This window comes from Zootoca vivipara, chromosome 16 (genome assembly GCF_963506605.1).
Source record: "Zootoca vivipara chromosome 16, rZooViv1.1, whole genome shotgun sequence".
Lineage (NCBI taxonomy): Eukaryota > Metazoa > Chordata > Lepidosauria > Squamata > Lacertidae > Zootoca > Zootoca vivipara.
Window position 1 is genome coordinate 39,065,741 of NC_083291.1, and position 25,509 is coordinate 39,091,249.

General features: G+C 49.1%; 1 protein-coding gene across 4 annotated transcripts in view; it reads left to right on the forward strand.

Annotated features, from left to right (window-relative positions):
* Positions 1-25,509, forward strand: part of LOC118075210 (filamin-A) — an 87,249-nt gene that overhangs the window by 29,053 nt on the left and 32,687 nt on the right. For all 4 annotated transcript variants that reach the window (XM_035097093.2, XM_035097095.2, XM_035097094.2 and 1 more), the window contains exons 9-28: positions 1,307-1,507; positions 2,010-2,147; positions 4,768-4,894; positions 6,578-6,714; positions 7,291-7,484; positions 8,154-8,267; positions 8,431-8,574; positions 8,934-9,057; positions 11,986-12,146; positions 12,246-12,336; positions 13,098-13,267; positions 13,739-13,856; positions 17,914-18,176; positions 19,395-19,992; positions 20,727-20,900; positions 21,433-21,595; positions 22,597-22,757; positions 23,947-24,117; positions 24,200-24,323; positions 25,075-25,231. In XM_035097093.2, the coding sequence (XP_034952984.2) occupies positions 1,307-1,507; positions 2,010-2,147; positions 4,768-4,894; positions 6,578-6,714; positions 7,291-7,484; positions 8,154-8,267; positions 8,431-8,574; positions 8,934-9,057; positions 11,986-12,146; positions 12,246-12,336; positions 13,098-13,267; positions 13,739-13,856; positions 17,914-18,176; positions 19,395-19,992; positions 20,727-20,900; positions 21,433-21,595; positions 22,597-22,757; positions 23,947-24,117; positions 24,200-24,323; positions 25,075-25,231 (3,530 nt within the window). The remainder of the gene's footprint in view (positions 1-1,306; positions 1,508-2,009; positions 2,148-4,767; positions 4,895-6,577; positions 6,715-7,290; positions 7,485-8,153; positions 8,268-8,430; positions 8,575-8,933; positions 9,058-11,985; positions 12,147-12,245; positions 12,337-13,097; positions 13,268-13,738; positions 13,857-17,913; positions 18,177-19,394; positions 19,993-20,726; positions 20,901-21,432; positions 21,596-22,596; positions 22,758-23,946; positions 24,118-24,199; positions 24,324-25,074; positions 25,232-25,509) is intronic.

Consider the following 25,509-nt stretch of genomic DNA (forward strand, 5'->3'; position numbering starts at 1 on the left):
TAGCATTTTTAAGTGCCCAGTGCTTCGAATAAGATTATTGGGAAGGATTACAGAGAATACTAAAAGGAAGAGATTGTGAGTGAGTAGCTTGCCTAAGGCTGGAGGAGGGTTTGAACCAGGGACTTATTGGGTGGCAGCTTAGTTGGCTTAACAGCCCCACTCTGACTCCAAGGTAGGCTGTGGCTGGAGGAACTGCTTCCTGCTCCTGCTGTCCAGGCCTTAGTTGGTCAACATTGTGGTGAAGATTATGCCTGTTGCTTCACCATGCCATAGAGTAGGAGGCAGAATGATCAGACATTTATATTAGGAATATACAGTTTCATGATTCCACATGTTCTTAACTTTCATGTGTGTAATTGTGAATTCAGAACTGCCCTGAGTAATATTGTGTTCAACGTGGCAGGATATGAAACGAAACAATGATTCAGAGTACACAGTAGAGCTTGCTTTGAGATCAGTCATCCTTGATTCTCTTATCCAAGAATGTCACCATCTCTCCTTGCCTGCCTTGAAAGTCTCTGCTCTTCTCCCTTCAGGCAAAAGGCAACTTCCTTGTCCCAACAGCCCTTTGCAAACAATTGGTCTCTTGTCTTGGCGTTTCATTTTTATTTATAGCTGGATGTTAGAACAGTCTCCTCTGAACTCTTGAGGCTGAAGATGAGTACCTTTTGCTTCCAGAATAGTTGCTGCCCAAGCAAGTCTGTCTGAATTGTTGGCCGCATCTTCCAAGCATGAAAGGTCTCCCACTAAATCCTAGTGGAAGCTTATCCAGTGCTAAGTAGAGCATAGCTTGCAGCCCACAGTAATGGTAGCAAACAAATCTTCCATTTCTTTGCTTTCAGAAAGGGGTCTGTTACCAAAGGCTGAAACATAGCAAAGTTTTAACTCGGGGACATTGTGGTGTTTTCTCCACTAGCTAGAAAGACGCGGCAAACAAGCTTTAAGGCTGCTCTTAAATGTGTGTAATTGCTAGGTGCATGGCTACAGGGTGCACTAAGCATGGAAGGTAGGGATGCGGTATAAACAGCACTTGAATTCTGCTCTTAAAATGCTGCCCCAAGAAACCTGCAATTCCTACATAAATTATGTAGAGCAAGCAAAACTTGTATAATGTTTCTCTTGTGTAGCACTGCTAACTACAGAAAATGCCAAGGAGCTATGCAGGGCTTAATCTTTTCCCTGGAAACCCATTGCTGTGTTCTTGGTCCAGATCAAAGGCCTCCCTGTAATTGAATACTTAAGGTTGCATGAACTATCTCCACCTAACACCTGTCTCTTTTCAACTTATGCTAATCCCCCCCTCCAGGTGCCGGTGTTGGGGAAATCGAGGTAATCATCCAAGATCCGACTGGCAAGAAAGGGACAGTGGAGCAGCAGCTGGAGGATAAAGGCAATAGCACCTACCGCTGCACCTACAAGCCCACTCTGGAGGGCACCTACACCATCTACATCACCTTTGGGGGGATCCCCATCCCCCGCAGTCCATATACAGTCACCATTGGCCAGGGTGAGTCTCCCATCTGGCATGGGGCTTGTTGGTTGGGGTCTCTTTTAACCTTAACACCCCTGCTGCTTCTTGGTTTCCTCTTTGTGACCAGAAGGGGGGTGGTTCTTTGTTCTGCTCCTAATGCTTCTCCTCTCCTCTCTGCCTACCTCCACCTGTCCTGGCCCAGCTCTCCTCTGCTCTGTCCTCTCTTCCTCTGAAGAGCCATCTCCCTGGATCTCTGCTGGCACTCATCTCCTCTCAGCTGCTCGGCGCCTGGATCCAGGGCCAATGGTATTTCACTCTTGGCAGGTGTGGGTGGGGATCTGTGGCAAGGGTGCACGTTGCTTCTGTCTAGGGGAGCAGCCTATTGGCTTGAGATCCTGCCTCCCTCTCATGGGTGGAGCTAGTTGAATGCCTGGCGTGTTAATGATGGCAAAGACCCACCCAGCTGGGAAAACTGGAATTCTACTTGGACTCAGTAGGGACACTCACCCTCTTTGCCACCCTCTCTCTGCTGCTACAGCGTGCAACCCAAATGCTTGCCGGGCCGTGGGTCGAGGCCTCCAGCCCAAAGGTGTCCGAGTGAAGGAGACAGCAGATTTCAAGGTATACACAAAAGGCGCTGGCAGCGGAGAGCTCAAAGTGACAATAAAAGGCCCGAGTAAGTCCAGTGTGTGTGTTTGTCTTCCCCACCCTCTGTGTTCCAAACATGGGTAGGTGGGATTTGCACTTAGCCCAGAAGCTCTGTCTTTTGTCCAGGAAGCGCTATAATCTAATTACTCTGTGTTGGGAGCCTGATGACACTTTGCATAGGCTCAGAGGCATTTGGTCTGCAGCTGCTGCACATGTCTTAAAGCAGACCCTTATGGTAATTGCCCCTTTAGAAGGCAAGCAGTATACTGCAAAGCCCGTCTGGCTACTGCATGCCCAGATCTGTTTGGGGAACATGAAGAAAATGTAGAACAGTGTTCGAAACACCCATTGTTCTCTAAGCACATTTTGTGACAGGGGATTTCATTTGTGCGAGCAGTTTCTGAGCCCTGGACGCAGTACTGTGCCTAAGATTTCAGATTTAAACTGCAGAGTGGAAAGAAAGGAGGACCTTTTTCTGCCTCCCCACTTCCAGCTACTCTCTGAAGACTGGAGAAGAGACCCTCTTAAGAATATTAGGGGGTGGGCAGGGGAAGGACTAGACCATGTGAAGAATGAACATAATATTTTAGCTGCAGTTCATCTTCAGCTTTGTATTGTTATAGAAAAGTGTGCCTAGCCATTCCGTTGTTGTGCCCATAGCCTAGGTTTGAGGTGCCATTTAGCCCCTAGCCTTCATAACTCAGTTTCTAACATGGCTGCAGAGTTATTTATTACCAATGGGGGAAGAGACTGATTGCACAGGAGGCTGTGCTTCTTCTGCTGTGCTGGAGCATCCATTGATGGGGACGTGGTGATTTGGACTCCACTGAGACTCAGACATGGCAAGCTCTAGAAACTCTTTGAAGCCTAAGAAGCTATCAATCTCGCTTGCTTGCCCGTGGGCTGTTTTAAAATTCTTGGGTCTTACAGTAGGATGTTCTTCTGGTGCAAGTGTAATTGGTCTATAGGAGGGGCTGTTGGTGGCATTTCTACTTTGTGCAAGCATGGAAATGTGCTGAGCCAGGGAAGCAAAGCAGTAAATTAAGTGGCTGTTGTGGAGTCATGGCGGGGGCAAGCAGAGCCACAAACCACTGTAGAAAATATAATTGGGTTCTTGTCTGGGCTGGAAGGAGAGACTGCTGCAATGCAGAGAGGTATGTGAATGATGGAGGAGGTGGATTTTGACAGTTCTAACCCTGGGTTCAAACAGCAAGCGTTCAAAGCAGAGGTTGGGAAACTAGGCCCCAGGTAGACTTCAGGAGCCTGAGACATTTGTCGGAGCTGAAGATCTCTCCCAGCTGGAAGATAACATCTTGAGAATGTGACTGCATTTTATTTCCTTGGAGGCTCCAGCCTGCAAAGAGCCCTCAAGGGATGCCTGGGTTGTCAGTGGTGGGGAGCAGAGCGCGGTATAATGTTACGACATCCAGGACTCTTTGGAGTTGCCAAAAAGCAAGCTGTACTTAAGCTGGTTGCAGCTGTGTGTCAATGTTTTGATCCAGGCCCCTTCCATGGGGCTTTGGTGTAAGAAAGGGCTGCAGTTGCTAGAGAAGTGTGATGGGGGAACTGAATGCAAACCGGGGCGGTGGGGGGGGGAAGAGAGACCAGAGTCCCACCCACCAGCCCCAACTCCTTGCCAATGTGAGGATGGTAAGAAGCTGCTGGTTCCTTTAGCTCAGTATTGTCCAGCCAGGGGTGGGGAATCTCTTTGACCAAACCCTGTGGGCAAACCTGTCAAAGTTGACCAGCAAGGGCGAAAAGAGATAGCGGTCAAGTGCGATCGAACCCCCTGCACATTAGCTGATGTGCTTTCTGCAGGGAACCTAGCTTAGTCTTTACCTGCCTCACACCTGACATCACATATGGTATCAGGTGTGGGCAGGTGAGTGTGGTTTGGGGGAAATGGCCTGGTGGGACAGATTTCGCCCATGAGCCGGAGGTTCCCCACCCCTTGTCTGAACTGATGGGCAGTGACTCTCCAGGACTTTAGACAGGGCATCCCCAGCCCTGGAGACGCTGGGATTTGAACATGCATGCGGAACAGAGGCTCTTCCACCTATGAAGCACTCCCAGTGGCAACCTATACTTGTTCTTGGCAGCATTCCCAATTGTATTATCTTCCATTTCCTCCAGGGTGCTCAGAATAGTGTGCATTAGAGTTGAATCCTTTTTGTCCTCTACTATTTGGGAGGAAGACTTTGGGATAGTGACTGAGATCAGGTATATTCACTGTGCTTCATGGACCCAGTGGGCATTTGACCCTAGCTCTCCCTGGGAGCTGCGCTGAGACTTGTGATAAACATGATGTGCAAGAACTCCTTGGCTTATCTTCCTCCAGGTGAAGACATGCATGCATGATCTTCCTTGGTAATACAGTGGTATCTCGGGTTGTGTACTCAATCCGTTTTGGGGTGCCGAGTTGCACTTCCACGCATGCACGAAGCACACAGAACGATTCTGCGCGTGCGGCGGAACCCAGAAGTTAACACTTCCGGGGCCGCGCAGTTCTTAACCCGAAAGTACGCAACCTGCAGCGTACGCACCCCGAGGTATGACTACGTAACTGGCAGGTATATGGGTTTTGTTTGGCTTTTTCTGTATGTTGTGAAGCTTCTTCCGCCCTCAACCACCGCAATCTCTTCCCACAGAAGGACTTGAGGAACGTGTCAAGCAGAAGGACCTGGGTGATGGGGTGTATGGTTTTGAATACTACCCCACAGTTCCTGGCAACTACACAGTCACAATCACTTGGGGTGGGCAGCACATCCCCCGCAGGTAAGAAGCTGGAAGGCTGGGGAAGGGGGGGGGGAAGAACTATTTCCATCTGAAAGAGAGGAGGGAGGGGATGCTTGCCGAGACTCAGCAAGATACAGTGAGTTATAGGGGTGCCTTCAATCTCTTCCTTGCCTTGATCCTTCTAGCATTCAACTTGATGGTCTCAGCTGTAGAGTTTTCATTTCATTTATATTGGAATAATAATTTAGATACTACTTTTCAGTACTAAATAGAGGTTTCCAAACACCTTATTTCTGATGCCTTTTAGTATGTCTCCCCCCCAGGGGAGGTCTGGAGGGCGGCAACTTGAGAATGGCCCTTTTCAGTGGTGGCTCCCTGCTTGTGGAATGCTCTCCCCAGGGAGGTGTTCCTGGTTACCCTCTTTTTCAGTTTATGGCAATAGGTAAAAACTTTTATTTCTGCCCATTTGTTGCATCTTCCTTGCCCGTCTTCTAGACCTGTCTTTTTATATCTTATTGATGTGTTTTTAGGGTTCTGACCTGGTTTTGGTTTTTTATACTTGGTTGAAATCTTTGCTTTATAATTTCACTTTGGGCCAGTTTCCATGAAAAAAGCAACTAACATGCTGTGAAGCACCCTGGGAACCATACCTGGGTGGTATACAAATTTAATAAATGTAAGAAATAAATACAATAAACAGACCGCACAACTAAAATCCTAGGTAAAATACACTTAAAAACAGAGCAGATTGGGCCTTTGATTCCAATTAACCAACAGGAGAGCCGGCTTGGCTTCCAGAGGGGATGGAGATCTAGCATTGGTACAATATGTGTCCTTTTCTGGGGAATAAGTGTTCTCTTTCAGCCTGTAGACTTACAGATGTTACCCTGTTTTGCACTGTCCCCTGAGGGGTGAGAGGGGCAAATACAATCTGCTACTCAAGAGATTTATAACTAGGCAAACAGACTAGGTAGGAGTTAATTGGGGACCTGTGTTTTTTGGGGGGATGGGTGGCTGTCCAATCACAGCAATAGTGCACAGGGCCTGACCAAGGCATTTGCTGCTTAAGTGGAGCAATTGATGACTCCGCCTCCAAGCCTTAAGTGCTCAACCAGCCAAGCTGTTTTGGCACCTGAGGCAGAAAATCCCACAAGGGGCCACTCCTCCTTTCGCTGGCAGTGTACAACATGGCTGTAATAAATTAACCATTTGCAGTCCTTTTGTGACACACAAAACCAGCTGGCCCCTCCCTCTACCAAATGATAGGGCTGGCCTCCTGCAGCTTTCTTGTTCTGCAGTCTGATACCTCCTCATGGGATGACTTGCAAGTGTGCTAGCTGCACTGCTGGAGCAAACTGGAGCAGGCAAGTTTCCTTAGCAAATCAGCCTGTTAAAATAACCCACTTTATCTTTTTTTAAAAAAGATTTTTATTGAGGTACGAGAATTTTTACATACATTATATTCTCTCCTTCCAATTTTTAATTTCCCGTACCATTTTCCCTTTCCCTTCCCACCCCCTCCCCCACCCATAATCCATTGGAAGGGTTCAAACAGTTGTCCTCAGCCACGGGCACAATGTCTTTAATTTCCACTAAATGTCTTCTGGTCCAGTAGTTGTTATCCATTGAAGATAGGAGTTCCATCTGGTCCTAACCCACTTTATCTTAAGGCTGAGATCAAACATAAACATTTTTTATTCCCCTCCCCACTTTTTTTTTTAGCCCGTTTGAGGTAAAAGTGGGAACAGAATGTACAAACCAGAAGGTGCGGGCCTGGGGGCCAGGCTTGGAAGGAGGCGTGGTTGGCAAGTCTGCTGATTTCGTGGTGGAAGCCATTGGTGATGACGTTGGCACACTAGGTAACCGGCAAAGTTGGGAGAGGACCGGAAGTGGCTTGGCGTTTGTGGCATTGGTGTTTGCGCAATGCGTAACTGACTTGGGGAATTCATTGCCATGGTGTTGGTGGCCTTCTAGCTTAGATGGCTCCAAAGCTCAAACAGATTTCTGAAGGACGCACTTCTCAGTCAGCATTGGCCTTGACACTATATGGAGGCTCCGGGTTCCTGGACAGTATGACTTGGTGTTCAGGGGAAAGGGACAGTCTCTGTACCAGTAACATCCTTTCCTGGGATCTCATTGCCTGAGGAAGCCCACCTGCCCCTTCAGCTGAAGTCACCAGCTTTGTTTAGCCACCTTTTTTACTTTTACCTTGTCTGTGTATTCAAAAATGGTTTAAATGACTTTCATTTGGTTCTAAGCAGCCTTCAGAACCCTTGTAGGATTAGTAGTCAGCCTTAGACACCAAAGCTATCAGCTAAATACAAGCAGCTGAAGTCTCTAGGATAACGTAACTGTTGTCCAGTGGCCGGGAGAGGCATTTCCGAGTGTCTGTTTAACTGTGAGCTAATGCCTGGTTCTGCATGTGCTCCTGGCAGGCTTCTCGGTGGAGGGTCCCTCGCAGGCCAAGATTGAGTGTGACGACAAGGGCGATGGCTCCTGCAACGTGCGCTATTGGCCCCAGGAGCCAGGCGAATATGCAGTCCACGTGCTCTGCAACAATGAAGACATCAAGCTCAGCCCCTTCATGGCAGAAATCAAAGCTGCTCCCAAGGACTTCTACCCAGAGAAGGTAAGTGTCTGCATGCAGGAGGCTCCCTTTGGGATGGTGCATCCTGGCACTCTTGTGTATCTGTGTGTCATGCTATGAGGGAAGCGGAACTGAGAACCAGTAACTGGTCCATGTTGGTGGCTTGAGAGCTCGTCACGGCCACATCTGGAGGGGGTGTCTTGCCAACTGCTCTTCCTGGTGTGAGCATGTGCATTATTGGAAAGCTGGTCTTGGGTGTAAAGGTTCTAGGCCTTATGACTGTGGAAGAGCTTAGGGTAGTTGGAGGTCACAGTTAAGGGGAGGGTTGAGTGGTGCTTCTGGTTGAGGAGTGGCAATGGTAGTCTTCAAGCACATTGTCCCTTTTGGCAATCCAAACTTATTTTGATTTGCTGTCAGCCAGTGGGGTTCTGCTGCCCTTCTCCCCGCCACCAAGTACTCCAGATGGGGATTGGGCAAGATTAGCTTGAGCTAAATGGGAGTAGCGTCCCAAAAAAACATTTCCAGCATGGAGTTGTGTGCTTGGCACAGCTCTCGCAATCTCGTGTTGTGTCCATGCTCCAGCCACTCCTGCTGAGTGAAGGGACCCCCTCTCACTGTTTTTTAGCTGTAAACCTTTATGACCAGTGCAGTGTGTTCTATCTGTGCAGAAGTTGCTTTGGAGTTCAAACCTCTCTTCCAACCCCTCTCCAGGTCAAAGCCCATGGTCCAGGCTTGGAGAAAACGGGCGTTGCGGTCAACAAGCCAGCTGAGTTCACGGTAGATGCCAAGAGTGGTGGAAAGGCTCCTCTCAAGGTGCAAGTACAGGTGAGACTTGACACTTGTGCTATAGAGGGGGCATAGCTTTATCTTGTGCTGTCGCTGTGAAGAATGGGAGAAGAGGCTTCCAGGATGCTGATCCTACCACAGAGGACTTCTAGGGAAGTGTGCTGGGTGCTAAGCTGCTCCCGTTTTTGTTTCTCTGTTGCAGGACTCTGAAGGATCCCCTGTGGATGTCTCTGTGAAGGACAATGGCAATGGCACCTACAGCTGCTCCTACCTGCCCAAGAAGCCCGTAAAGCACACGGCCATGGTGTCATGGGGCGGAGTCAACATCCCCAACAGTCCCTACAGGGTTGGTGATCTCTGCATTCCACCCTACCCCCAAATCACACTCTGAGAGCAAAAGATAGATGGATAGCTTAGTTGGTTAGAGCACGGTGCTGATAACACTAAGGTTGCATATTCCTGCATTGCAGAGGGTTGGACTAGATGACCCTCAGGGACCCTTCCAACTTTGTGATTCTTTGTGTCTTTCCCTTATCAAGTAGATTAATAAACTTATTTTCCCTTGCAAGCAGATAGCTAGGTCAGGTGTAGACTATAGCTGTCTGTGTGCAGGGTCTTACTGGGCTGGTGTGCTTATTGTGTAGATTTTTTTTTATTACTAATCTCATGTTGCATCACATTGTTTTTCTGTCTCTCTCACTCTAGGTCAACGTTGGCGCTGGCAGCCACCCTAACAAAGTGAAAGTGTATGGTCCAGGTGTGGCAAAGACTGGCCTGAAGGCTCACGAGCCAACCTACTTCACAGTGGACTGTGCAGAAGCTGGGCAGGGTGAGTCTAGAAGGGCTTCTGTCACCCGGAATCCAGACCAAGAAGCCCCAGGTCAGGACTGGTCATGCTGGAAGCACAGCTCTGATAAGCTAGTTGTCTTCTGTTGGTGCCCCCACCACCCCAACAGAGCTGGAGGGGGAAGCTCGGAGGGTGCTCCATTCTGGGGAGGGGGGTAGACACTGTGTGACAGAACTGCAGGGGGCTTGCTCTGGCCCACTGCCCTAGAATGGAGACCCACAACTTACGCTCACATTACATACACAATTGTAACACATGCAGAGAATAAATAAATAGAGAGCAGGGCAAACTTCCCAGTACCCCACTGTCTCCATTTTGTTTATTTATTCTCTCCCCCCCCCCGCCCAGCTGGTTTTTCTTGCTTACCAGGATCAGGGAAGGTCGCAGGAGGGTCCTGGGATGCTCCCTTCCCAGGGCTCAGGATGCAGCCCTCTGCCTTGTTGAGTGGTGGTTTCCTGACTTTGCACTACTTTTCTTTGTGTGCGGACAACTGCAACTGGAACCGAGCCCTAATGAGCTTTACCAGGTCCTTGTCTTTGGCCTTACTACAGCCTCTACCTTTTAAAATAGCAAAACAAGAGTCTCTGTAACAAATTCTGTCAGTTGAAACCCATTCACTTTCATGCTTTGAGGCCACAAAAGCTTATGCCATAATGAATTTGTCTGCCTTTCTAAAGACTATCACAAGACTTTGTTGTACTTGTTCCCAACAAGCTGGCGCTGCTACCCTTCTGTGTATATTTTTACCTTTTTTGAGACTCCTCTAAAATGTATCCCAGTGGCTTTAGCCCCCAATGGCTTAGTGGAGTGTCCATGTTGGAAGCACCTGCCCTTCTGGCCCCATAAGCGGCTTGTCATTCATTGTACATGTTGCCTGCTATTGGGGAGAGAGGATGTTGCACTTCACATCAGAGTTTGCCTGCTGCATCGTGTGTTCTTCATAGTCTGTTGGAGGGGCTGGAGAAACCCAGACAGATGGGTGGGCTTACAAGTAATTAATAATGATAACATCTACCAGCAGCAGCAGCAAGGGGTGGGGATTGTCAGTTAAGTGGGAGTAGAGAAGAAACTTCTTCTTCCATAAAGTGGCACTGATAATACTTTTTAATGAAGGGGTTGCCCTTGGTCTTCCTCCCTCTTCTTCTGCTGACAGCTAAGGAAACAATAGACATTTGTGCAATCTGTTCCTGCTCCCTCTGTAGAGATCAGCCGCTCCCTTCTTTATTGCCCAGTTAAGCAAATCCTTTTGTATTCTAGTAGCTGTTGCTTACTGCCTCATTTAATGTTTAGAAGCTTTGACCCTTTAGAGTTCCTGTAATTGGGAGGGCTTTCCAGGGCTAGGCATCCTACAATGCAGGGAGAGGGAGGAGTAAGGTGGAAAGCAAGGAGAAAGGGAAGAGCCATGCTTCTCCTGACCCCCAACACACACACACACACACTTTTGTGCTTGGACCAGTGGCATAGCGTGGGTTGCCAGTGCCTGGGGTGAGCGCATGCCAGCCCAACCCTCACCACCAATGCCACCAGAGCAAAGCCATTGAGACACTTGCCTGTCTGCCTGCGTAGGGGGGATCCTGGCCAGCTGATGTGGCAGGAAGCACTGAGGTCAAAAATTGTGCACCTGGGGCCATGGCACCCCTGGCACACCCACACTACACCCCTGGCTTGGGCCAACCAAACCATGGCTTTAAGGCAGGCACCCCCAAACTGCGGCCCTCCAGATGTTTTGGCCTACACCTCCCATGATCCCTAGCTAACAGGATCAGTGGTCGGGGAAGATGGGAATCGTAGTCCAAAACATCTGGAGGGCTGAAGTTTGGGGGTGCCTGCTTTAAGGCTTCCAAGCATCTGCTTTTGCTTCCTGCTCAGCATTCACCTTCTGGCTACAGTGGCCTGCAAACGTGGAGCAACAGCTGTCAACTGTTCCTTGTCTGTTTCAATGTCAACGCTAAATAATAGCCAAACTTCCTTCAGTATTGTCTTGCATTAGATCCGAGTCAGGCCGCTCTCTAATACTGTTTAAGTGTGTCCCTAAACAGTCATCGGCAATGAGATGAGCAGTCCTTGTTTGTTTTTATCATCATTCTCTTTCCCTCAAGGCCTCTCCCCTGTTAATTGCTGGCTGCTCCTCTGTCCATGAGAGACAACAAGGGCATTGTTGCATATGAAGCTAGAAGTGCCTTCAGTTATTTACCCACTCCATGGACATGTATGGCTTGCTGGGTTTTCTTTGCTGTCATTTTGACAGTTGTGATTTTCCTAAAGGGTTCTGGGCATTACAGTTTGGGGAGGATGCCAAGAAACCTATACCCCTCCCTTGCAGAAATCACACCCCAGCAAGCCTGGATGCTATAGGATTAAAACTGGTTGGTTTTCCCCCCAATTGAAGACAATTGACAGAATGCTGGCCTCGGTTGCCAAGCTGAAACCTGGTCATGAAGACCCTTTCTCTCTACTTCAGTGGACTCCTGAAACTACTTGGAATCACTTCCTATTGTGTTCAATAGGGCTCACCTTCAGGTCAAGGTTTCATAGTACTACTGCCTTAGGTCATGATCTCACACTGCGTCTCCATCAGAGGCCAGGAATGATAATGATGATCCCCTGCTTTCCACTCCAGCTGCAAACCTTTGGAGCCAGTCAGTAGCTAGGTGTTACTTGAGTACCCACCTGTTGCCTTCAGGATTAGAGACCTGCTACACCAGGAACAGGGACCTCATGATCCTCCAGATGGTGGTGTTGGACTACAACTCCCATCTTCCCTGACCCCTAGCTGTTTTGATTGGGGCTGATGGGAGTGGAAGTTAAATGCCATCTGGGGGGGTCACAGGTTCCCCATCTCTGTGCTGCACCTTTGGGAAGGCCACAATAAAGCAGCTGTCTCGCTCCCCACTTTCCCCTTCTTAAAAGGTGACGTGAGCATCGGCATCAAGTGTGCACCAGGCGTTGTGGGCCCAGCAGAGGCAGACATAGACTTTGACATCATTCGGAATGACAATGACACCTTCACAGTCAAGTACACACCCCGCGGTGCTGGCAGCTACACCATTATGGTGCTTTTTGCTGACCAGGTAAGAGCTCCTCCTCTTACTGCAGAAGGGTGGGGGTGGGAGGGGGCCAAAAGGGTGTAGGAAGCACAGTGTTTTCACTTGATTCGTGTTCATCTGCAGGCCACCCCCACCAGCCCCATCAGAATCAAAGTGGATCCCTCACATGATGCCAGCAAAGTCAAGGCAGAGGGACCTGGACTCAACAGGAGTGGTGAGCCGGGGGATGTTCTGTAAATGGGGGTGAATTGGGGATGAACTGTATGGCTGGGCATTGGGATCCTTGGAGCAGAGCCTAAACTAGAGCAAGGATGACTAAAATTTTCCCCAAAGGTGCCTGTTTTTCTTAAGATTTGTGCAGGGGTGTGGGTGTCTCTGGATCCAGGACGGTGCTTGTGTCATGGACTGCCAAATAGTGGGGGCATGATTTACCAACCCTTGGTGGGATGGGGCTTTGTTAGTCCTCAGTACTTCTTGAGGAGCATTTCTTCCCCTCCCTCCCACACTGATAGGATCCTGCGAGTAACCAGGGATTATTGGGAATACTCCCAGGAGGTCACATGGTGGGGAAGGGGCTGTGGTTGGGTTACAGGCCTTCCTTCCTCTGCTATCCAAAGGTTATCCCAAGTTTATGAGGAGAGGACTTCCAAGGGCGTTCTCTCTCCAGTGTTGTCCCATCTCTTAGGCAGAACTCCTCAACCACCCCTTTGGAAGCAGGAGGTCAAGAGTGGACAGTGTGAGGAAGGAAATGGGAATACTGAGCCTCTAGTATGGACAGCTGAAGGCAGCTGACAAAAGCATTTTATTGAGTGTCCCAATTTGCAAAATGGGTAGAACTCAAACCTAGGCAAGAGGTGGCTCTGGGCAAATGGTTTATGTCCTAAACTGGATGATTGGGGTGGGGGGATTCTGGTAAGCATTGTGATAAGGAGCTTATTAGAAAAGTTGTTTAACTTTCACCTCCCTTCACTACAGGTGTGGAGATAGGCAAACCAACCTACTTCACAGTCAACACAAAGGCAGCTGGCAAGGCTAAGCTGGATGTCCAGTTCACTGGCCCGGCCAAAGGAGAGGCTGTTAGAGACTCTGAAATAATTGACCACCATGACAACACTTACACTGTCAAATATACCCCTGTGCAGCAGGTGAGTGATTGGGAAGGAGATGTGGGACCTTAAGGGCTCTTATACCTGAAGCAAGATTTCTTGGTCAGTAGCAGACTTCATCCCAGTATACACAAAGCCGGCTAGGATTTGGTATCTTCAAACTCTAATAAGAGCCAAAGGAGGAGGAACCTCGAGTGGCAGCTTTAGGCAAATAGGCTGGTTTGTGGCTTGCATGTAGGGTTGGTGTTCTAGCCTAGCCTTGTCCTGGATGTGCTGTATGCAAGGTCTTTTTTTTTCCTGTGGAAGAGCCCTTGCTAAGTGTCAGAAGGTGTTGCTGTCCAGATACAGGCTTACAGCCTGAATTAAAGTAGGCTTTAAAACCTACTCAGGTTACAAACTAGATTTGGCTGTGGCTTGGAGTTGGCAGGATGAGGGCGGGAGAAGGCCGTCTCTTTATCGCTCAAAAATGGTGTCTCTAAGTGATGACAAGTCATGGTTCTTGGCTTTCAGGGTAACATTGGAGTGAATGTTACATATGGAGGAGACCACATCCCCAAAAGCCCTTTCAACGTGGGAGTGGCACCCACCCTGGACCTCGGCAAGATCAAGATCTCTGGACTTGGCGACAGTATGTATCCCAGTGACTTAAATGCTGGACACAGCAGTGCCTGAATCTGCCTTTTGCTAATCCTGGACATGGGCGTAGCAAGGGGGGCATTTCACCCCGGGGTTCCACTCTGGGTGGGGGTGGCAGTTGGTGCCGAGCCTCCAGCCTCCTAGTAAAAAGCCTGCTTGGGAGTCGCGGAGGGTGGGGGTGTGGGAGCGGACTATCACCCCCCTCCAGTCCCAGGGTGGCACCTGCCTGCCGCACCGAGTGAGGTTTTCTACCTGGAGTTTGGGCTTTGGAGTTGCGGGGGGGGCGCGCGATCCCCCTCCACATAGCATGCATGCGCAGCTTTGTTACGTAGCAACAATTGCGTAATTACGTTGCGATGCATGCGCACTACGAGTGATGCCCCCCCCCCCGGGTGCACAGCAATTTGCCGCCCCGGGTGACGCAGCGGCTTCCTCCGCCACTGATCCTGGGAAAGGGTGATGAGCTACATACAGTGTTGACCTCTAACCACTCTTCATCTAGCATTTATGACATCATTATAGCATACTTTTGGCCAGCATGAGGGCTAGAAACCTGCTTCTAAAACAGGCATATGGATCTCCAGATTTTCTCAGACAACTCCCTTATATCCCTGACCATTGACCGTGCCAGTTGGGGCTAATGGGAACTGGAGTCCAGCAACATCTGGAGAACACCAGGTTTCTCATCCATGCTCCAAACCAAATCAGATACTCAGGATGTCTCAGTTCTGCAACCAGTGCAAAATTATGCAGCCTTCTAGCACAGGCTTCCCCAAACTAAGGCCCGGGGGCTGGATGCGGCCTGCGAGGCTCTTTTATGCGGCCCCCGGTGACCCTGCTGCTCCCACCCGCTCTTAACGGCACGCTGCAGCTGCCCACTTCCAGGTCCCCGGAGCATCGGAAATAGCTTGTGCGCATGCGCAAGCGTCATTTCCGGCGCACTTCCAGGCCCGAGGAAGTGCATGCGCACAAACTATTTCCGGTGAGCTGGCGACCTCAAAGTGCGCTGGAAATCATGTGTGCGCACGCATATGGGCACACACTTCTGCGCGCTCCGGCCCGCAGCACAATCAGCGCTGGGGGCACCGGCCCTCGGCGAGATAAGTTTGGGGACCCCTGTTCTAGCATATGTGTGCAGAATACAAACAAATCCTGCACCTATGAAAATTAGTTGGGCGGGCTTGTAAATGACTGTTTTGGATCAGCATCTCCTTTAGGTGACCAGGTTGGGCCGCTTTAGGCAACTGGCTGGCTTTTGCTTTTTGGACCAAAGTTGCCATAGCTAATTAAAATACTTTTGCAGCAGTAACAGGACAGACTCTTTGTGAAGTCATCCTGGCTCTGGTTGCATCACTGCATGCCTCTGTGACTATTATTTCATCTGTTCAAAATTTCAAGCTGTGGTCTTTCTTGGCTGGTATACCCAAAGAAAATGTCTTTAAAATGAAAAAAATGCCTTTGCTCATTAGAGTAAGCCTAATTTTATAAAAGCACCACAAGAGTCAAATTTGGGACTAATGTAAGAGAGCTCTAATAAAGGTATCATGTTCATGCAAGTTATAATTTTATCTAAACCCACCCTTAAATTAGTTAGCTTGTCTCTGCCCCCTTCCTTTCAAATGAAGATTGAGTTGAACTAGTTCAGTCTCCCCCCAACTTGGTGTTTTCCATATGTTTTCAACTACAATGCGCTTGAGCTGAGCCATGTTGTAGTCCAAAACATCTGGAGGGCACCAGATGTGGAGGAGAGTGGTGCCTGAACTGTACAGCTGCTCTTTACGCAACCCTTGTTGGGTTTCTTTTTTTAAAAAAACAACAACCACCTATATTATATATATATATATATATATATATATATATATATATATATATATATATATAATAAGATATATAAAAAAATATCTATCACACACTTAAATGTCTACTCTGCTTCTCTGCAGTCATTGGCTTGTCTGAAGTAGATTGGCCATGTCAAGATAATCCCTGAGGATTACAATACAGCCAATGTTCGCAGCTGGCTGGTAAAGCCTTCTGGGATCAGACCAAGAGCCCATCTGTTCCAGCATCCCTTGGGAGGTTTTGGACCCTGCAAAGCAGATTCTGGCAGCTCAAAAGAAATGCCCACATTGAGAAGTCTTGCATTAATAGGGTTTTGCAGGCCTGCAATTTTTCCAGAGCAAATATAGACTAGTTTTTCTCTGTTGCTTGCTGTCTGGGGTTTATGAGTTCCAGGAGGCATTGTCCTTCAAGCATACTCACTTTTGCAAATGTACTTTTACAGCCATAAAAACTAGAGTAGGACCTTTCCTGAGTCTTCGGGCCAAATCACATTGCACTTAAATAAAACACAGAGTTCTAGCACATCTAGCACTCCTGGTTCTCATCTGCACCCTCTCCCCCTGCCTACAAACAGCAGCATCCCATCCATTAGAACTTGCCCTGGGGTTTCAATGAGCTGCATTTTTGCCAACCCAGCTGCCATCATCCTCTTCACCAGCCTGTGATGTGAAGCAGCGACAATTTTATTTGTATGCTTCCCTCCTACAAAAAAAATCAAAGCAGCTTTCGCAGTCCAGGAAACAGGAATGCATCTCAAAATCAGTTGTCACAAGAACAATTTCATAGCGAAAGACAATCACAATGGCAAATACAATAATGTACAAAACCCATAATTGCAGTGCTATAAATAGACCAAGATTACATTAACACCACACCTCCTGGCAATAGCAGAAATAACAAGGGGGGTTGGGCGATTTCCCCTTGGTCCTAGCAAATGCACCTCCCGTGATGTTGCCTGTTGTGGCAGGACTAGCAAGCCAGCTGCATGTTAAGGGTGAAGCTCAATGCAACGGTGTTTTGAGTGGCAGCTGAGCGAGTCTGCAGAATGATTCTGTGCTATTGCAGTAGCATTATCCTCCTGCCCATCTCCACCCTCCCCCTTGACACATTGCAGTTTCTGCGCTATGGGTTGTGTGTGCATTCCTCCCCATGCCATGTGGCAGAGCCTCCACACAATAAGAATCCCTGTCAACCCATCTGTGCTACCAACATCAAGAAGCTTTAAACTGGTCTTGTGGAGGCATTTTGTCACACAGGCAATCATTTACTACACGCCCCCCCCAGGGGGGAAAAAGGTTTTGGGGTTCTATGGAGGTCAGACCATGATGGGAAAATTCCCCATTTTTAGATGCCTCCCAAGTGGCCGCTAGATTAAAAAAATATTTGCTTCCTGGAGACCTGCCAGGGCCAAATGATTGGAAGCACTCCAAGGTCTTTGTTTTTTTCAGGAAACATTGGTCATGGCAGTATTTCTCCCTCCCCGCAACTTAACTCCAGCCACAAAGTATTGTCACCTTCTCTAGGCCTTAGGAAGTGGTGCCATAGATCTGGGAAACCGCTACCTAGGAATCTAGTGGGTGGTTCTGTCTTTGCAATTCAAAGGCCTGGAAACGATGCCTTATGAGGAATGGCTTAGGGAGCTGGGTATGTTTAGCCTGGAGAAGAGAAGGTTAAGGGATGATATGATAGCCATGTTCAAATATATAAAAGGATGTCATATGGAGGAGGGAGAAATATTGTTTTCTGCTGCTCCAGAGAAGCGGACACGGAGCAATGGATTCAAGCTACAAGAAAGAAGATTCCACCTAAACATTAGGAATAACTTCCTGACAGTAAGAGCTGTTCGGCAGTGGAATTTGCTACCAAGGAGTGTGGTGGAGTCTCCTTCTTTGGAGGTCTTTAAGCGGAGGCTTGACGGGGGCATATGTCAGGAATGCTTTGATGGTGTTTCCTGCTCAGCAGGGGGTTGGACTGGATGGCCCTTGTGGTCTCTTCCAACTCAACGATTCTATGAATTCTTAAGATGCTCTCTATAGGGCAGGCAAAGCAGTGGACTTGGGGGGGGGGTAGGAATACTTGGCCCGGAAGAGGAGGAACTCTCCCCTCTTTTTTTAATTCAAAGGGCCAAATACACTTAAGATCTGACACACACACACACACACACACATATGAACACCCCCCACCCTAACCCCCCTCACATTTTTTTGCAGAAGTGGAAGTGGGCAAGGACCAGGAATTCACCGTCAAGTCCAAGGGGGCTGGTGGCCAAGGCAAGGTGGCGGCCAAGATCACAGGCCCCTCCAGCAAGCCTGTGCCCTGCAAGGTGGAGCCAGGCCTCAGCTCTGACAACAGCGTAGTGAAGTTCATCCCCCGGGAAGAGGGGCCTTATGAAGTAGACGTGACCTATGACGGTGTGCCAGTCCCAGGCAGCCCCTTCCCTGTGGAGGCTGTACCCCCCACCAACCCATCCAAGGTAGGAGCTCCTCAAACCCCCTTCCCAAAGTTAACGTGGCAGAGGGATTGGGCTGGTTGGCTGGTTCATAGTCTCTGTGTGGAGGTGCAGAACAGCTGTCTTGCTTGCCACCTCTTGTGTTCTAGAACTCTGGGGGGTTTCTTGCAGCAAGTATGTGGTGGTGGTCTCATGGGGCATGCGCAGAGTGTCCTGTTTTTGAAGTGTCTTTCCTAAACGAATTTGTTTTGTCCTAAATATTGACTTTTCTTTCTTCCTGCCTCAAACCTTCCATTCTTGTAACTTCACAGTACAATAACATTCTGACCTAGCCAGCAATCTCTAGCCATTTCATGTACTTAGACCTGGCAAAGCGGGCCTGGTTAGGGGGCATACGGAGGCACTGTGGACAGGAAACCACTATTATGCAGGCAGCAAGCCCTTAAGAGTCTAGATCAGGCATCCCCAAACTTCGGCCCTCCAGGTGTTTTGGACTACAATTCCCATCATGCCTGACCACTGGTCCTGTTAGCTAGGGATCATGGGTGTTGTAGGCCAAAACATCTGGAGGGCCGCAGTTTGGGGATGCCTGGTCTAGATTAATCTGACTTGGTGTGGATGTTGGTTATTCCAGTGGGTGGGGGGCTTAAATATTTGTGTGGGTGCACGTGCCTAATAAAGAGCATGTGTGGCCGTAGTAGGAGAGATGCATCATCTCCCTATGCAAACCAGTGCTTGAGTTTCCAGAAACCCTGAATGCCCATCCAATCTTCTTTCCTGAAAAGGAGGGCTTGTCTAGTAGTGCAGACTTGAGTCGATGTGGGGGCTGTCCTGACTAATTTCTGGGTGGGGGAGCCTGCTGTTCTCCTCCATATGTTGTAAGACTCCAAGTCCCATCATCCCTGACCATTGGCCATGCTGGCTGATGGGACTGCTAGGAGCTGGGAGTCAAATGGCACCTGGAAGAGGGGCCCCAGTCTCCTCCATCCTTCCTGGACTAGACCCTTTTCAGCGCTCTGCTAACTTGGTTGCCAGAGTAGATGGAGATCTGCCCACCAGTCACTCAGGGCCCTGCATAGATCTGAAGGGGCAAGTTGACCATTTATAAAGCATTTCTCTTCATCTGGGTGCAGCAAATAGTCACCTTTTGATGGTGGGGGGGGGGGTTTGCCTTGATAAATCTTTTTTATTTAAAGGCCTGTCTTCTCTTTCCTTGTTCCCCCTGCCCTTGGCCTGTCCCAGGTGAAGGCCTATGGACCAGGCCTGAAGGGTGGCTTGGCTGGCGCTCCTGCCCCCTTTACCATAGACACCAAAGGGGCTGGCAACGGAGGCCTTGGCCTGACTGTGGAGGGCCCTTGTGAGGCCAAGATCGAGTGCCTGGACAATGGAGATGGCACCTGCTCCGTCTCTTACCTGCCCACGGAGCCTGGCGAGTACAACATCAATATCCTCTTTGCCGACACCCATGTGCCGGGCTCTCCCTTCAAAGCCCAGGTGTCGCCTGGCTTTGATCCGTCCAAAGTGAAGTGTTCTGGGCCAGGGCTGGAGCACGCCACGGTGGGGCAGGCGGGAGAGTTCAGCGTGGACTGCTCCAGTGCCGGCAGCGCAGAGCTCACCATTGAGATCATTTCGGAAAGCGGCACGCAGGCCGAGGTCCATGTGCGGGATAACGGCGATGGCACCTACACCATCACTTACATCCCACTCTGCCCGGGTGTCTACACCATCACAATCAAATATGGTGGGCAGCCTGTGCCGAACTTCCCCAGCAAGCTCAACGTGGAACCAGCTGTGGACACGTCTGGAGTTAAAGTCTACGGGCCCGGAGTAGAAGGCAAAGGTGAGGCTGGCTGGGCCCTCTCCTCGGAAGAGTGTCCCAGTGGGACTTGGCAGTAGTCTGCAGTCTGTCCTAGGAAGTTTATGGCTTGGGTTTGGAGAGGGGAAAGGGAATTGCTGTGACAAATTTGTGCCAGCCTAATTTGAATTTACATGACTTGCCTGAGCTGCAGGAGGAAAACGTAATTGCCCATCTGTATATTTGGGAATAATTTTGTTTCCCCCTAGTTATAGGGCAGAGGCATTGGAAGTTTTAAACAACCTCTTGGGGATTCCTTAAGACTTCACCAGGCATTATCCTTATAGAAATTTTCTTCACAGACAGAAGGGGTAGAAAGTAAAACCTGTTATATACTGGTGACAAGTGGGCACAGTATGCTGGTAAACCATTTTGTCCTGAGTCTGGGGCTTCATAATAAGGGACTTGGGCTGTAGGTTAGGGAGGAGAGTAATTGCGGTGGGGTGAAGACCCTTCAGGCCAAGCTTGGCTGTGATGGCCTCCAACTTGTCCTGAGGATGTCTTATTTGGCCTGGGGATACTTCTGGCGATGGATGCAAATGACTTGGGACTTTGGCTCAGACCCACACTCCAAATTACTTTCCCAGGTGATGCTGGTTACAGTGTAGGGCCTAAGGTCATTCATGAAACAGGATGCAAAATGAGACTGGGTTAGGAGAGTCCTGTTGTGCAGCCTCCTTCCGTATTCCGTGACTTCTGACCCTGCTTGTGTTCGCCAGGTGTATTCCGTGAAGCCACCACAGAGTTCAGCGTAGATGCACGAGCCCTGAATAAGGCTGGAGGTCCTCATGTCAAGACGAGAGTGTCCAATCCCTCAGGAAACCTAACCGAAAGCTATGTGCGTGATAACGGGGATGGGACCTACAATGTGGAGTACACTCCGTATGAAGATGGTGAGAGAGCTGTGCAGCAGCAGGGAGGGGTGTTCACGATGTGGGGAGCCCCCCTTGGTACTGATGGTGCAGACCCTAATGGAGGGGCTGTGGATTTCCAAGATCCTCTTCTGCACTTGCCTCGCAGGCAGTTTTGCTTTGGAAATGTGCCCAGTTTCATGGGCAATTAAAGCTGTTGTTCAGTCTTCAGTGTTGGCTACCTGAGACTTCTGGCCCTACCATTGGGCAAGATGAGGTGACCTCCTTTTTGGAAACTGCGGAGAGTGAAAATGTGTGTGTAGCATGCACACATGCTCTTTAATCATGGCTGTTAAGCATGTGCTCCATCAAACCTTTTTGCCTCGTATATCAAAATGTCTTGGGCTGCTTGAGCCTAGGCATTAAAGGAATAGTGCCGGAGGAGTGAGCTTGGTTGCCACCAGTCTGCACACACCTGAGGTCACAGGAGGGCATCCGCAATGCATAGGCTTTGAAGTTCGAGGCATAGCACCCACGAGCTCCAGCTTTCCCCCTTCTTCTTCTTCTTCTTCAGGTGTACACTCTATTGATGTGACTTACAATGGCAGCCCTGTGCCAAGCAGCCCCTTCCGGGTGCCAGTAACAGAAGGATGTGACCCCACAAGGGTTCGAGTGCATGGTCCTGGCATCCAAAGTGGGACAACCAACAAGCCCAACAAATTCACGGTGGAGACCAGGTAAAACTGGAGAGAGACCAAGAAGGATTGCTGTGCTAAGGGTAGGGCCTGAGAAAGGCATCACCTCCTGGTTTGGCTAGCCAATCTTGCCTGCTCCCTTGGGAGGTGCAGCCCAGCCCCCAAAAGAAGCTGTGCTCATCTGGAATGGGCAGGAAGGACGTCATCTGCCACCCTCTAATGGATCACCTTGGTGACTGCTAGGAATCTTGCAGGAATGCTGGGCTTCAATATGCAAGCGTAAAGCAAATTAAAAGTTTTGTGCTTTTTATAATATTGCAGGCAAAGCACCTTTAGTAAAGGTTTTATTTTAGTGTTTTGAATCTTAGTTAGTTGCTTTTATGTGGTAAGTGTCAAATGTAATAAGTGAAAAGCATCTCTTTAATGAGATGAGATCCTGGCCAGCTTTTTGCAGTCACAGTAATGCAGCACTGAGCTAGTTGGAGAAGCAGCCTGGAAAATGAAGTCGGCTCCTAGCAGTAGCACTTCTAACTTCTAAAGGTGGTGAGAACATAAGAAAAGATGCTGTCTCAGTTGGGATTCCTTTGCATCATATCTGCTCCCTTTGTGGCCCAAAGAGTGGCAAGAAAGTGTGTTAAAAGGATAAGCAGCAAAATAATGGTTGGTTGGTTGGTTGGTTGGAGGGACAGATAGGACTAGGCAGGCTGTAGTCTGATCCAGCCACCCAGGCTCTTAAGTAGACAAAACAAGATAGCATAGTTAAGGCACAACTAATCCTTAAGGCAACCAAAGTGGTTTCTTGCTCTGTGAATTTTAAAATGCATTGGCCTGTGGAGATTTTAGCTTTTTAAAAGAGTCCACACAAGACTCAATGGCCCACCCCGGAACTGTTCTTAATGGAAACAACTTCCACTGCACTTCTAAGTTGCTAGAACAGGAGCTTCCTAGGTCACTTCCTCGATCTTCTTTGCCTGAGGCATGAGTCTGTGGTGACTCCCAACTATCACAGGCTTGGATTTGCTGATTGGCTTCTTCTACTACAGGGGTGCTGGTTCTGGTGGACTGGGCCTAGCTGTTGAAGGTCCCTCTGAAGCAAAGATGTCATGCACTGACAACAAAGATGGCAGCTGTTCTGTGGAATACATTCCCTATGAACCTGGCACCTACAACCTCAACGTCACTTATGGTGGCCACCAAGTGCCAGGTACCGATTGGGGCTGGGTTGTGTGTGTGGCAGGAAGTGGCATGGGCAATTGATTTATAGGTTGGTGAGGGTGGTTCTTGATGCATAGGTATCTTCTGTCGCTCTTGGCATACATGGCCCTAGAGAGGGAGAGGGAGGCTACTCCAGCAGTCAAGAGCCTCATGGTCCTACTGAGGCCTGGCAGGAGTCCTAATTTGGCTCACAATAGTTTTCTGAGTCCTGCTCTCCTGCCAACATACAGCATTTGGTGTGAGGCAGGTAAAGTGGGATTTGACTGAATTGCTGTTGGGGATTGCAATGTTTTGTGCCTTTGGCCAAGTGCTTTGATTTTGCACTGCTTGGGCAAAGGAAAACTCATTGCCAGCTGCCATGGTGACATCAGGTGATGGACATCTGCGCACCTGCCAAAATGGCTGACAAGGACTGGGTGACCTAAGGATCTGGCCCACTGACTGGAAAAGATTGTTCTCCCCTTGGCTCCACAAATAAATTGTTGCTCTTGATTTTTCACCACTTTGGTGTTTTCTATGTTCTGGGCAGGGCACTGGTGGAAATTTAGGCTGCCTTTCTAACCAAAAGAGAGGCATATAGTCCCATTAGACTCTCCTGGTACCTAAATAATAATGAAAGCAAGATTTCAAGCTGCCCAGGGTTCCTTCGCCTAAATATTCTGCAAAACGAGTTCGTATCCATCTCTGTTTTGCGCTCTTGGTGCACTTCGTCAGCTCTCCTCTGAGCAATCTCCAGCAAAGCAGGAGTGGGCTGGGCAAGCAGGATGGTGTAATGCTTAGTGTGGGATCAGAGACTGTGGACCGTAGGGCATGCCACATAGGGGTGGGGGACTTGTGACTCCCCAACTCCCATCATTGCTGAGCTTTGGTCATGCTGCCTGTGGCCCTTCCAACTCTACAATTCCATGGTTTTATGATTGTATGCTTCACTTGAGTCCCCTAGAAGATCAAAGAGACAGGCAATTGCATTGTAAATAGGACTTGCTGGTTAGGAATTCCACAAGTAAAGTTGGCCTCCTGAAACACAAGTGTGGGCGGGACTCAAAGGCAAGAGACTTCTTTTAAAACTGCATTTGATGTAAGGAGTGTGTGCTTTACCTGAAACCCTGAAGTGGTGTCTGGGCTCAAATTCAACTTTCCCCCCATCTCTCTCTCTCTCTCTCTCTCTCTCTCCATAGGGAGCCCCTTCAAAGTGCCTGTGCATGATGTGATAGATTCATCTAAAGTTAAATGTTCAGGCCCTGGCCTGACTCCTGGTGTTGTCAGAGCCAATGTCCCCCAGTCCTTTACGGTTGACACCAGCAAGGCAGGTGTGGCACCCCTCCAGGTCAAAGTTCAGGGCCCTAAAGGTAAGCAAATCTTGGCTTGACTAGACCAGTAGTGCCTTCCTGGGGTTTGGCCCTTCTCTCACCTGTTGTACTCTTCCTGCAGGAGTGATGGAGCCTGTAGATGTGGTGGATAATGCTGACGGGACTCAGACTGCGAGCTACGTGCCAAGCCGCGAAGGCCCATACAGCATTGCTGTGCACTATGGGGATGAGGAGGTGCCCCGCAGGTATGGGTTGTGGGTTGGCCGCTGGAGGGCCAGAGGGAAGACAATGAGACTCAGAAGCCTCCTTAGGACAGAAGCTTGGTACACTGAACTTTAACATTCATAAGGAAGCTTCTAGCCCCTCTGAGCCAAGGCAGAGACTCTAATAGCGATGGCTGCTTTTTGATGTTTCCAAAGCTTCAGATGATTTCACCATTTACTAGAAATCCAAAGTGTTTGTAAACCCAGCACTTGAGAATCTCAGGCTTGGGGGACTTACCTCTCAGGATAATATTTTTAAAATTGCATTAAACGCGTCGGGCAAGTTGTTTGAGAGAGGGCCTCTGCAAATCCATTAAAGACTCTCACGTAATCAATGTTGGAAGCAAAACCTTATGCCACAGATCTTTGTCTTTTGCTGTTGACTGGCAAATTGTGTCAGAGCAAAAACTGGCGCAGGACTTGAAAGCTTTTCCCGGAACACCGAGCCCAGTGTACAATGTCTTACCCTTACCAGTTGTTTCTGCTGAATATGCTGCCCTGTCAATGGGAACTTGTCCTTGGTAGAGGATTCCATCAGGGTGCAGTGGCCTCAGATTGGTATATTTGTGTATACACCTTATTTTGTGTAAGAGAAAGATGAGTGACCATTAATGATCCTGTGGGGGAACACCTGTGCACCCTGGAATTGAGGGATGGGGGTGTGGTCATTTCTGTCAGTTGCCTAACATTAACAATAGGCACCTCTCTCCCTCCCTCTTTTATATGCTCACAGTCCATTCAAGGTTAAGGTTCTTCCCACACATGATGCCAGCAAGGTAAAGGCTAGTGGCCCAGGGCTGAACACAACAGGTGTGCCAGCCAGCCTGCCTGTGGAGTTCACAATTGATGCCAAGGATGCTGGAGAGGGCTTGCTGGCTGTCCAGATCACCGTAAGTGGGACAACGTCTGAAGGAGAGATGAATGCAGGTTGGGGGTTGTTGTGAGAAGGCCTGCAGCCTTCAGGGCAGAGGGTTCGGTTCCACGGTAGATACTTGGGGGAGAAATTAATGGAAGGTGATGGGGAAAATACTGGGACAAGTCTGAAGGTACACATAAGCTGTAGTCAGGTGGACTGTGAGCTCCTTCATTCAGTCACGTGGTGGCACTGCCTTGTGGCAACATTCTCACTGACTTCTATAAGCCCCATGGTCGCATAGCCATACTTGCT